At 44.5% G+C, this 14045-nt stretch overlaps 1 protein-coding gene across 2 annotated transcripts in view; it reads left to right on the top strand.

Moving 5' to 3' along the window:
• Window positions 1-1414: 1414 nt before the first annotated feature.
• The window catches only part of LOC109859153, a 36050-nt gene continuing 23419 nt past the window's right edge, over window positions 1415-14045 (top strand). For both annotated transcript variants that reach the window (XM_020437117.1, XM_020437116.1), the window contains exon 1: window positions 1415-1804. In XM_020437117.1, coding sequence (XP_020292706.1) covers window positions 1767-1804 — 38 coding nt within the window. In that variant the 5' untranslated portion in view covers window positions 1415-1766. The remainder of the gene's footprint in view (window positions 1805-14045) is intronic.

Genomic DNA, 14045 nt, shown 5'->3' with positions numbered 1-14045 from the left:
AAAATTTACATGTGAACACGTATATATGGACATATATACACGTATAATTTCCGCACAACACCTAGTGAATGGCTCCAATGACCGAATATATATTTATTAGTTAAGAAAAACCAACATTCGCGGCGGGAACGTTCGCGACGCCGATTCGCGAATAGAACCGCGCGGAAGAATATAAGCGAAAAGAAAGGAAAAAACTGGTAATTTTCCGCCGAGTTTTGTGTTTCGTTCGTGCCAACATTTTTCTGGCCCTTATAAGGAGCCCGCGTTGTCGTCGTTCGTTTGTCGCCAAGAAGACAATACGGTGATCGTTGAAAAACCTACGCTAAAACGCGACAATGCATTAAAAAGAACTGCATCCGAACAACCTTCGCGATGAAGACAATCGCCGAGGATGCATTTACTTTCTCTCTCGTGAGATGCGTGAAGAAATTGTGGAGCGGTGGAAAATTATTACGCGACACGCGTCGATCGTGTTTCCAAATCCCGCGTGTGTGACGGTTTCCGAGACATTCTATTCTATGTTAAAATTATTATTTGTTTTTTTTTTAAACAATTATGACTTAAGGCTTGTTAAAATTAATAACAAGAAATATATAAGGTCTTACGGACCTTACGAAAAAATGGCATGGAAAGCCGGAGATTCCAGGTTCGACTCCTGGCCGAGGAGTTTTTTTCGCAATATTTTAAAAATTAGTTAGGAGGGTATCCGGGGTCTGTCATATGTGAGATGCAAATCCAGCATCCCGTATGAATTTAAGAATTGTGAGTTTTCAACTCAAAAAACACTCACTTGTAAAAATTTACAAGTTGAATTCGTTACATGTGTATGTATATATATACACGTACAGTTTCCGCTCAAACATCCTGCGAATGGCTCGTAAGGCTTTATATATTTCTTGTTATTTTTTTTTCTTATATCGAGGAAATGTATATTTTAATTAAAATTCAATTTTTAATATTGCAGATATTGTACATAGTTTTCCAGGTAATTGTTTAAATCGCTCTGTCGCACAGAGATACAACCACGGATTTACTCGAGAAAAAAAATTGTTTAAAAAATCAAATCTGTGTGCTTTGCGTATTTAAAGAAATTGAAGAAAACAGCAGAGTTTTATTCAAATAAATAACAAGCTTGTAGGAAAATTCGCAAAATAAAGCTTCGCAATTCTCGAGGCAGAACGACGACACGTCCCATGGGTGTTTCTCGGCACTGTCATGCGCACAGTGCCTTAAGGCCCGTGTCGTTGTCTGACGGAGAACGCAGTCCTGTCAAAATCCCCTCTCCCCCGGAGGCCGCAGGATTCTCGGCGAGGAGAACTCATCGAGCATCGCTGCCGCCGCCGCCGCCGCCGCCTCCGTCACCACCACCAGTTCTCCACCACCACCGCCGTGCCGCCACCATCGGCCCACCACCATGGAAACCGATCGACAGTGCGCACTCCGACTCCAGTCCGGCAGATGATTTCAACCTGTTCGGGTCGTCGGCGCGTTGACAGGTGTACGTCGGGCGAGCTTCTCCTACCGGTCGTTGTTGCCAGCCGCGTTTGTCTAGCGTATCTTTTCGTCTATTCGCGAAGAAACATCGGCAAAGATCTCTCTCGAGGTCGCGACATACCGAAGAAAGGATAACGAAGGAAGGATACCGAAGAAGTGACCTGGAGAGGAAGAGAGAAGCTTCGTCAGAAGTACAACAGGAAGTTTGGGCCGAGAGTGTCGTCGAGGGGGTCGCGTTGGCGGGGCCGAGCCGGGATTTATGGAACTACCCTATGGATAGTAACATGTCAGCTGCCGCCTTCATGCACAGGTACGAATAAAAAAAAAAAAAAAAAATACGGCATTCAATCGATACGGAAGTCCTGCGTACGTTATACGACTCGCACGCACACGCACACATACACGCACCAAACTGCGCCTACTCCCCCGTTCGTGTCCTTGTCCGGTTGGGGTTCTCGTGGTGTCCCTCGGCGCGGCCTTTCGAAAAGACCGATCGATGAGAGTTCGGTTGCTACGTAGAATCCACTGATAGAGGCGCGTGCGGAGCGACCCTCGCGCCGCGCGCGTCAAAATACGGGCGAGATAAGAGGGTCGCCGGTTAATTAAACAAAATCAATTAAGGTAACTTCGACGCGGGAACGTTCGTCTCGTATTGCGTTTCGATATTGAATTTCACGGCGTTTCGAACAACGCGATCGCGATGCGTTTTCGAGATGGAAGAAAACCTTCGCGGGATCTTCTTCGTCGCGAGGATGGTTTTCGAGTCGAACGATGCGCGAAAGTCGCTTCGACAATCGATCGATAAACGAGTAGATTATGAAAAAGACTTGTGAAAGATAGCTCGCGTAACAATAAGAGATTTGTTGTTGCCTCATTAGAAATTCCGGCGAGAAACAATCGTTTCATTCAAAACCGCTCGGGTCTCTCGCGATCGCCCCGCTTGTTTCGACAGATGGTGGTCGATCAAACGTCGATCAAGCGTCGTCTCACGGCGTCTTCAAATCTTTACAATTCTTATTGCTCTTCCATTGAAATTGTTAAATTACAAAATTATTTATTAATCGAACAAGCAACGCGAAGGAAAAAAAAACATTCGGATAAACATTTTTCTCTCTCTCTGAATTTCTTTTTTTTTTTTTTTTTTTTTTCACGCGATATACAAGCCTATGTGTCTATCGCGCGAAAACAAAAATCCTGCCCTAGGTTGTGTAGAACCGTCGTCTCTCTCTGTGACATCAGATACACGACATGGTTCCCCATTCGATCGCCGAAGCGTGGAGGAGAACTCACTGGGAATCCAGTCGCCGAGTGTAATCGTATGCGGTCCCCGCAGTGCGGCGCGCAGGCCACTTTAGACGACGGCATTCCATTAACCTGCATTTTCGCGGAGAGAAAGACAGGCGCGTCACCTGTTCACAGTTTCCCCCCTCGTGTGGTGAAACACACGATGTCGAATCGGACCAGCCCGGTTTCCTTGAACCTGCGGATGCCGCAGCCATTGACCGCGGCGGAGCGACCGGACTCTCGCCTCGTCTCTCCGTAACGAAAGGCCTCTCTAAGTACGCGACGTTCTCTCTCCCTCTCTCCTTTATCCGCTCTCTTCTTCTTATCTTCGCGATCTCTTTCTCATCTCGTCGGATACCCGGACAACGGACAGATCCGCTTCTCCGGCGGTCTTGCCGTTAAAACGCTAATTACCGTAGTACACATACACACCTCTCTTCAGAGATGTGAGAAGGAGAGAGAGAGAGAGAGAGAGAGAGAGAGAGAGAGAAAAATATCGCAAACAGGATGGATATTAAAAAAAGAAACAGTTACTTGAGCGCCCTGGAGTATTCGATTGCAAAAAGGTACTTCAGGAACAATACAAATCAACAAACACACGAAACAAGGTCGGTGAGAGCCCACGCTGGTTAAACAATCGCGTGGATTATTTATTGGCCGAGGAAAACAAACGTTTTTTTTACGTTTCGATCTCGTATGGGCGTATACCGCAATTCTTGTTATTTTAATTACATTAATTTTACATTGACTCATCGATTATCTCTCTCTCTCTCTCCCTCTCTCTCTCTCTCTCTCTCTCTTCCGATTCGTTTGACTGTGTATGCGCGAAAGTGCGCGATGCGAAAACGCGCAAATAGAGCGCAACCTCCTCTCGCGCGCGAGATGGTGGTAAAACGAGCATCGTAAGGAACGGGAGGAGAAGAAGAAGAAGAAGAAGAAGAAGAGGTATATGCGTATATATCTCAGCGATGCCGCAGGATATATTTTATCAACGCTACGGCGGCGCATAAATCCCTTTTCTCTCTCGCGCGCGCGAGACTACAATCCCGGACGCGCTTTACTCCGCTTCGCATTAATTCCGGTTGCCGCTGTTAACCCTCCTGTGTATATCCTTCGAACCCTCCTCGAAGCTCATCCCTCCCGTGTTCGAATCCCTATCTTTTTCTTTCTGGGCGAGACCGGCCTCTCGTGTGTGTGTGTGTGTGCGTGTGTGCGAACTCGCGTGCAAAAACGGTCGCGCGAAGAGAGAACGCGGCAATCGATACATCTCTCGGTTAGAGGCGCGCGTATATCCCGCGGCTGTCCGGATGACACGGTGTCGATGGACGGAAGAAAGGGGGTCTACGCGCACGACGACGGGTTTACCATTCGTTTGAAACGAACGGCCGTGATTGCGATCTCGGTTCGCGAAATCCTTCCCGACTTGATGGACGATCGCGATAAAAAACAAAAAAAAAAAAAATAAATAAGAAGAAGAAGAGGAAGAAACGATCCGACACGTCCGAGCGAAATTGCCGAAGCGATTTGCGACCATGTAAATTACTACAGCCGCGCGCGGCTCTTCGAAGTATCGCGCCGCTCTCTCGGCGGACACGTCTCGCGAATATTTCTGTGACCGTTTCGTAAAATACGTTCGAACATTTCTCCCCTTCCTCCCGCTCTCCCTTGAAGCTCCGTTTCGGATTTTATAACGCTCGTAAGTAAAAGAAACGCGTTTTCTTTTCTTCAAAAAAAGAAAGTCGAGATTTGTGCGTTAGACGTGAATTGTGTGACATCGAGGTAAAATTATCGTCCGAGAATATACGGGCGCGAGAAAAGCACGTAAATGTGTGAAAATGGAAAAAGAGTTGTCGTGTTTGTATAAGTCAAAACAAAAAAAAGCTGCTGTTTTTCAGAAAAAAAAAATATCTACATCTTGATTTTCCGAAGAAGATCGGTCTTCAGCTCGCGTAACCGCGGGACAGAGGCTGAGAATTTCATCCTCGAACGGGCCTCCTTCGGTCGAACCCGTTCTTTTTCCGACCGCGCGATGGTTTCTCAATTATGCGATCGTTTGATCCGCGAAGTCGAACTGGAGCACCGCGAAAAAAAGACGGATTTTCTCTCCGGTCTCGGCAACCGGTCGCGAGCGCACACTCTCTAAAGTAACCGAAGAGATAAGCGTGTGACACTTCGCCATGCGAGGAAAGAATAGGGTCAAAACATACAGAATTGCCGACCGTGATGCGCGCGTCTATTCGCTTCTCGCGCGTTAAAAGCGCGTTCGCGCGCACGTGCATACGGTCGCGCGAGAAATGCTTTTTGCGCCCGACTCATTGGCAGCCGGATCGTTTTCGCGCGTAATGATGAGCGGTAACGGAAAGCAGCAAGGTGAAACTCGCGCGCGGCAGGGGTTTCCTATAGGGTTACACGGCGAGCTATCAACGAGAAAATCGAGGGGGAGAAAGAGAGCTCCCACGCTGTGTGTGTGTGTGTGTGAGGTCTCCTGGTTTTACCGTCATCGCATCCCCCGAAACTCGTTTCACTCGGCTGGTCGAACGATATCGATTACCGATGTCGACGACGGTCGTTTACCCGGAAGAATCGACGCGTTCGGAAGTTCGTCCGTTCGCAAATTTGAGCGCCGATGAATCCGTTAATTATTGTCGCATATCCCGGACCTCTTCGTAATAAGTTTTCGGCAGTCGCGTCGACGATTTCCATTTATATGCAATCGGCATTTTCGAACTCGATTTTTTGTCAGTTTTTACATTTCCGTGCCTTTACGTTTCCGTGCATGTTTTATTATTTATGTTTTTTTTATTTATCTCGTGTAAATGGTTTCGTCTATGCGTATAAGAAAAATTACAAGAAAAAAATAAAAAATATAAAAAAAATTACAAGAAAAAAAGAAAAAAAATGTAAAAACTAATTACTTGCAATATTAAAAAAATAAAAAAATAATTTACATTATTTATATGTTATAAGTTAATATTTGTAAGTTTTTAAATATTTTTTAATTTATTATTAATATATTTACATAGTATCCAAGTTAAAACAGAATGTTTAATAATATAAAGAAATTATATAACTTAAAAAAAAGAAAAATAAATAATCTATCTATTTCAAGCTCACTAGAACAAGAGATAATTATATACTGACAGCACCACATTCACATATATCTTTATTCTAGCCAACTTAAACTAGATAAAGATTATTTTTGGCAAGGAGATGTATACTGTTGACATATATATATACCCTCATATGTATGTATATGCGCACATATAGATCCCTTCTCGGAGTTTTCTTATTAACAATAAGATGAATTCCGAGAGACAACTCGAGAGACTGTCTCGTCCCTTGCCACTATATGAGGCGGGGAGATTCGAGCCCGGGCCCAATAGTCAACCATCACTAAGCTGGTATTGACACGCCGAGCTAATCACCCGCTTCGATCTAACCTGTTTAAAACGCGAGATCGTTCGTATCGATAAAATCGAAATTCGACTTCGAGGCGAAAAAAAACGATATCAAGTTCAATAAATATTTAAAATATACTTAATTAAACATAAAACAAATAATGTTTTTTCAGAAACTGTCGGTGATAAATGGTGCTTAAACAAATTAAATGTGTGTAATTAGAGTCAGATTAAATAAACAATTCTCAAAACTTTGTCGATAAATCGAGCTTTTTTCAGACGATCGTCACAGAATCACGCGAGAAATCGCGGCCGGGAGAAGGAATTAATGCCCGGGACGGCGAATAATCCGTTGTAGGATCGTGCGCGCTTGGGCGTGCTTCGCTATTTGCACCGGTATGCCGACCGCGCGCGCATCCTTGTTGCTCTTAGAACAATACCAGTCGCGTATTTGCCGCGCGCGTTGTAGAACGCGGAAGATCGATGGTACGGAAGGTATCCATAAACACATCGGGCGTGTGCGCGCCCGAGACACGCATCTTCGGACAGAGCAAAATCGTTTTTGCAGAAACACACACCCAGGCGTGCAAAAACGTAACTGGGGAAGGGAGTTTCCTGCAGCGCGCGCGCGCGCGTCCGACTCGTTTGTTCGCGTAAAACTTTTCCCGAGATGTATGCGTTCAGCTCGGCGTTTATCCAATCGTCAAATGAGGCTACTTACGTTTTATCTCGTCGGTTAGGTTTATAGTAGTCGCGCGGACTCCGCGCGAAAGATCGATGGCGGGATTAGCGATATATATACGCGCGCGCGGGACATCTATTAATCGTTGCGATACGCGAAACGATTACTCGCGGAAAACCGCGCGCGCACACGTGATTCGTCGCGCGACGAGCGGCTTCTGATATATCTCGCGGCGGGGTTATTTCCGCAGAGAGAGATACGATTTTTACGAATCGAGAAACGTACGCGCGCGCGTATTTGACAAACGCGCCGTATTAACGCTTGGAATATGCGGCGAATGTGAGATTTATGATCGCGACATGCGTTGCGATGCGCAAACGTGGGAATTTTCTTCATGCGACCACGTCTAGCGCTCGGTTCTGAGAGAGACGACGATGTTATCTCAATTATTCGAGATAATTAACGAGTTTTGCGGAGATATTTTTAAAAATCGCAGCGCCGGAAGAGGGCGAGAGTTAAAAACTCATTTTTAAATTTCATAAATGAAAAATATTTTTCGTCGCGTCAGTCGCGCATTTTTATTCCTGTGTTTGAACACGCTATGCGTTTTTGCTTGTCTTGAATTTGTAAAATAAATATAATTAATAAAGATGACTCAAGTAAAGAGTCGAAACGTATGTCAAATTTGTGAAATATTTTGATTCACTTTTGTCAATTTTGTTGATATTTTGTTTCACTTTTAATAATTATATTTATTTAACAACTCTTTTTTGCTCGTTTACGACCTTATTCCAATTTATTAATTATATTTATATTACGAGCGTTATATATTTTTCTATCTGATATTGTAAAATAAAGTTATAAATTCTGCCTTTTGTGTGTATGACGTGCGGTATAACTTCGTTATACCGTTCGAAATATCCAGCTGTCATTTTTATCTCGCAAGTTTCCGACGATTGTTCGATTTATATATATATATATATACATATGTATGTACTTGATATTGAAATTCGTCGACGTTTCGAGAGCGTCGTATCTTGTCGTCGCGCTCGACTGGCTCCCTTCTGACTCTCGTGTAATCTTCTTGACCGAGTAAAGTAGGTCTAACCGTGTGCGCTCTGTGCGCGCACGGTGCATGGCTGCACACGTGGCGCGTTTGTACGTATACGTGTAACGTGTAGATTCCGCGAGTGCGCGCGAAGTTGTGTGTGGAGAGTCGAGACGAGAGCCTACTTCTCGGCGTTATCGGTCGCGAGCGGTTTCTCGCCCGCGAACCCGGAAGATCGATCGATCGTCCGGTGCAGGAAGTATCGAGGTAAAGGCACTTCACTTCTCTCCACTCTTCGAGAAGTTTACAACTCGACGATCTCTCTCTCTCTCTCTCTCGCGACTTCTTCTCGAGAAGAGAGATTATTAAGGCCCGGAATTACTTCATTCGCGAAGCAAAGCCAACTCGATCGTGTGTTCGGAAACGTAGCGCAAATTCCACTTTCCTCTTTCTCCTATACATGCAGTTAGTTTTTACGTGAATTTTGAATTTTATTCCAGCATGTTATTATTGCGGATATCGCCGCCGAGTGAGATTGCGCGATTGGCGAGTAAAAGTACTTATATACGCGGAATGAATTTCGCGTATATAAAGTTTCACCGCCGCGCGCGGAATATCGCCGCGTTTCTCCATGTACATACAAGCCGTTGTCTTTAACGGTCGCGTCGTTAATGCGGTCGAAACGCGCGCGAGCAGCGCGCGCATGTACTTTTAGCCGTTTCGACGAACAATGATTTTTCGATCGTTCGTAACGCGAAAACGCAAGAGAGCGATGTGTACGAATGAGTAATAACATATTACACGCTTTTTACTGCTTCTCTCCCTCGTCTCCCTCTCTTTAAAAACATGCAATATGCGTTTCGCTTTTACTTACTAAATAATACGGTATAATTCGAACGCGGGGCGGCTCGAAGAAAGTTGGAAATTCCTCTAGTTTTGTCGTGCAGAAAAAAAAGAAAAAAAAAAGAAGAAAAAGTCGTTCGAAAGACACGTCGACTTTTTATCGGTGAAAATCGCGACTTTCTTGCGGCATGTTTTATTACGGGACTCGAGATGTTAACATGCGTGCGTGCGCGCGCGCGCGAAAATCGTTCTTACGATAATTTTCCTCTTACGCGCAAAAATTAATCTGTTACAATTAAATTCATGTTTATATTTATTTATTTAAATTGAATTTAAATAAAATTATATTCACGTTGCGCCGTGCGGTTGCGAGAGAGACGCGCGCTCGTGTTGTTCTTCCGCGGTTTCAAACGGTGCAGCGCGAGAAATATTAACCCGTTTGATGTCTTCGGTATTGTTCCGCTCGTGGTTACTTTTATTATTCGCTCGTTCGCGTAAAACGCGTCTTTTCGCGGGGCGCGCATTTGAATTGAAAATCGCCAAGTTCGAGAGCCGATCGGATTAGCATTCATCGATTCGCGAACTAGCTTCAGTAGCCGGTTGTTTTGTGGCGAACAATGACAAAGGAAAAGAGAGAGAGAGAGAGAGAGAGAAGATTGCACGCACACCGAGCGCGGCCATTATAGCCGCGCGTATATATACGCGCGATCGCGTAATACCGGTGCATTAACGTTCCGACCGCTTATGCATTAGACGGGACGATAATGAGGCGCGCGCAGAGAAGCGAAAAAAACATCTCTTTTCGCAATTCACGCCGCGGCCTAAATCGGTGAAATCTCGAAAGGACGATCCGAATTAATAGAGCTCTCGATGTAATCTCCGATATCTCCCGAATTGCCGAGTCTCTCTCTCTCTCTCTCTCTCTCTCTCTCTCTCGACGCATTTGCATAACCGCGCGGTTCATCGTGAATAAATTCGAATTCGTTTCGCTCGGACTTTGAGAAGCAACGATTTAAGAACTCGGGTCCCGTTGTTGCAACAATCACGCGGCAATTAATATTTGCGTAACGATAACGCGAGAGATTTCGCGTGTTTTACGAAATGCGAGAGGAAATGTGACAATTAATCGCAGGATCGTCGGCTGTCGTCGATAATAAATATTCGACGACGCCGACAGTTTTCTGCATTCCGTTGTGCGGAAAAGAAAAGAGAAAGAGCAATCTCGACGTTTCTCGGGATTTGAGAAGTGAACGAGAAAAATCGAGGAAATGCGCTGCTTAACTTTATCTCTTTTATTCTTTTCCGGGAGAGAAGCGTCGAACGAGCGATCTAGTACAAAAGACGGACGCGCCAATTGTCGTCGTGAATTACGCGCGGCGCGGTTATATTAGAATCAGAACGTGTTTGCGTTTATACTTGTATTGATGCAATTGACGCGTTCCTCGTCTCGTCCTAATCGCTCGAATTTAATAAACACACCGAGAAAGATTACGAGACGCACGTGTTAACGAGAGCGCGAGAGAGAAGACAACACGGAGAGAGTGTACAAAAAAAAAAAAAAAAATAACGTTGAAGATCGTCAAAAAAGAAACTGATCGGATCGACGTCACTCTCCGAGTATATAATCTCGAGAATTGATTGGCACTTTCGTTTTCAGACGAAAAAAAATGGTGTGTGATGATATCTAGTGGAGGGAATCAAGATAGAGAGGTAAATGGGCAAGGATGCCATTTTTTTTTAATTTCTCCCATTAGACAGACGTCATACACACATGGTTTTCTCAAGAATCTACGCCGAGACGTGGATCTAACGCGGGCATTCCATTGCCACAGCATTGATTTTGTTTTTCTTGTCAAGGGATCACAACCAACCCCCATCAGAAGACAAGATGTGACACTGACAAGAGACCCCTTGCAGGCAAAGTACTCTTCTTGTCAGTCGGAAAAAATCTTGAACGTGGGATTTGTAGAGCTAAGATTCATTCGAACTCTCGGAGCAACCTTCTCTTTGCTCGCAAGCCCTGCACTCAAGCCGCGAGACCACTGGTCTCGCTGATATATCGGCAGAATTGGGCACGTATTATACATGAGATGTTGTACATTGTATTTTATACAAAACAAATGTTTGTATAATAACAATTATATTGTACAACTAAACAACAACTATACAATATATAGTTTGTATAGGTGTTGTTTAGTTGTATAATTGTTAACTGCGTTATGGTTATGTGGGCATCAAAGTTGGACACGTATTATACGGTATACGGTTTGTATAATTGTTATTATACAAACATTTGTTTTGTATAAAATACAATGTACAATATCTCATGTATAATACGTGCCCAACCCTGTATATCGGAACGAGAAGTTCGCAGAAGTATAGAGAGGAACTACGCGGAGAGATAGCGTTGAACACATCGTAATCACGAATTAATCTGGAATTCGTGGGGAGGAATTAGAAAAAAAAGAGATGAGAAAACCGCTGACCAACGCTTTTATAATCTACAGAAGCGACCGAAAACTTCCCCGAAGAAAATCAATCTGTTTTTCTCTTCTCTGTTAAATAATAAATTTTTCAAAAACAAATATATCAACATATTGAAGCAGAAAAAAATCAGCTCTTGTTCGTTTTACGGACCGATTCCCGGAGTTGAAGCCGCTGCGTGAGAAATGTGCGTAATCGTTAAAGCACCGTAGCGAGATTCGACGTATGTACACGTGAAAACATACAATAACACGCGCGTACGTGTTTATCACTGCCGTGTTTGAAATTTCGGACTTCGCTCGCGTGAACGAGATAATCGAAAATTCGAAAACACGGCGAATTCAGGACAATGTACGAATTGTAACAGGAGCAAAACACAGTTGACAGCGTGTAAAAAAATGATCTTATTTATTTACTCCGATGTAATATTTTGATGTTTTTCAATAACTTGTCGGTCATTATTCGCAAGATCTGCGACGCACACGATTTGAGGAAGTCGAAGAATTGCGTCGTGGTGGATTTTTTTTTTCTCGGAAGCGCATTTGTGTACTCGATGCGGCTTCGAAACTATTTCGTATCGAGATTGTCGGTGAGAGTAACTGGACGAACAACGTAAGTACGCGATGATCATCGACGTAACGATCCATCATAATTACGTCGCGTCGGCATCCGTCGGCGTCCATGAAGGCATCAGACAAGAAAGAAAAAAAAAAAAATAAAAAAAACCCCCAGCGCCGGCGGAGTACCTGATAATCGGTGACTTGCGAGTTTCGTCGTCGTCGTCATCATCGTCGTGAGAGAGTGTACTTCTCTCGCGGCAAGAGGAAAGCGGCGAAAAAAATGTAATTCCGGTCGCTGGAATTACGCCGAGCGAGCGAGCGCAACGCGAGATTAGCACCGCAATTTAAATCGCGGCTTCGACGCGCATATCTTGTACAGGGTGACACGAAATTACGCCGTCGAAGCTTGTCAGATGAGAATCCTCCTCTCGATGTTATCTCGAAACGATCGAGATAAAATAGAAAAATCTTTCAACGCGTTCAAAAGATAGAACGGGAGAGCCGTTTTCTCTCGTTTGCAAAATTTCGATTAAAATTGACACTCGAACTTTTTCTTCCTCTCGAGGGAGGGACGTTTTCGATAAAAAAAAAAAAAAAACTCGAAATAAAAATTCTCATCATTCTTGCGTCGCCGTAAATGATACGATTGAAAATCGCTCTGTGTATTCTCTTACCGTTTATCGGTGCCGCTAAACAAACCGAACGTACGGAAAGAAACGCGAGGAGAGACCCTCGAGCACACTTCGCAAGTCGTTATTAACTCGCGTGTAATAACGCGGTGCGCGGAATCGGCTTAACCGTTGGACGGGAGCGATCGAGCGGGGAAAATCGAAGATTCGCGCGCGATCCGGAGTATGTAACGTGCAATGGTATTTAAATTGGCTCGCAACACACACGCATGCGCGGAGTTTGCCGTGTGTGCGTTCTTTGAAGAGAAATTGCCGCGCAATTATCACGCTTGCTCCGGCTTGCCGCGCAAGTAAGGTCGGTTTCATCCGACATCGAGATGTCGAAGAACGACGGAGCGCATTGCACGTCCGTTGCACTCGCGATATCGAAAATGCTTTGAATTTAATTGCTCGCACATATCGTAAAGCTGTGCGATTATAGCGTCACAATAAATCCGTGCGCGCTTGTCAAAGAAACAAAAACAATAAGCAAGAAGAATCCAAATGTTTTTACTCTCGCAAATTGTTCGGTATTTTCTCAATAGATTTGTAGATTTGTTGTGTTGCGTCTGAATATCTTGCGTTAGACTCCTTTACGGCCGGCATACTTTTATATCTTTATTTTAGTTTTCTCAGAAGAATCCATCTCTGTGTTTAACCTCCGCTTTAGCGCGTCGTAACGTTTCGAAAGGTTTCATAGAAAATATTATGTGAGTGAAAGGGACGCGTTTAAACTAAAAAGAAAAAAAAAAAAAGAAAAAACCATAGCGCTAAAAACCGCGCGTTGTTGTTTTAAGAGCGGTTCGAGAATAAGCGACAATTACGCAGCAGACGCGCGCGGCGATTTTCCAGTTTGTTTTACGCTCGCCGCGGTAATGCCCGGTCGTAATTCCATCTACGGGGCGATTTCGTGACAAACACGGCGGCGGTTGCGTTTTGTGTACCTGAGAGTAATGAAAGTGGCAGTGAAAGTTTGCGCGGAACTTCCCTCCGTTGTCGTCGTTGTCGTTGTCGTCGTCGTCGGTTGTGTTGAATTACGCGATGCCGAATGCAAAATTTCTCTTGTGTGTGTTCGCGCGCCATTAAAAGTTTCTAGGCGCGCGCGCTTTGCGTAAAACAACTGACTAAATAAAAACTGTCGGTTTCCACCAAAGGTCGATTCACAGGATTCCGCGAAACAGGTTTAACGCGTACGCTCGTTATCCAGACGCGACACTTCCTGCGTGTGTGCGCGCGCGCGCGCGCGCGTGTCCTTTCCATGTCGTAAAAAAAATACTCTTGATTTTACGAATTTTTGTATTATTCCGTGAGATACATAAAACATGAATATCTTTTTGCGCCTGTGCGAAAGTCGCGCGCGCGCGCGCGCGCGATTGCGCAATCGCTTGAAAACAATTGTGTGTCCCCGCGCGAGTTTCTCGATATGCCACAATATACAGGGTGTTTCAGAACTATGGGATCAAACTTCTAGGGGTTATTCAGTGCAACAGTAGAAAACATTTGAGTATAGGGACCCATGTCCGGAAAAGTGTCACTACCGCACTACGGCCCTAAGACGCGTTAAAATTTAGAAAGACGATGAAT

Source organism: Pseudomyrmex gracilis, unplaced genomic scaffold (assembly GCF_002006095.1).
Source record: "Pseudomyrmex gracilis isolate BER0280 unplaced genomic scaffold, ASM200609v1 scaffold_243, whole genome shotgun sequence".
In the NCBI taxonomy this organism is placed as follows: Eukaryota; Metazoa; Arthropoda; class Insecta; order Hymenoptera; family Formicidae; genus Pseudomyrmex; species Pseudomyrmex gracilis.
The sequence above is the reverse complement of the archived record's forward strand: the minus strand, read 5'-3'. Positions and strand labels throughout refer to the sequence as shown.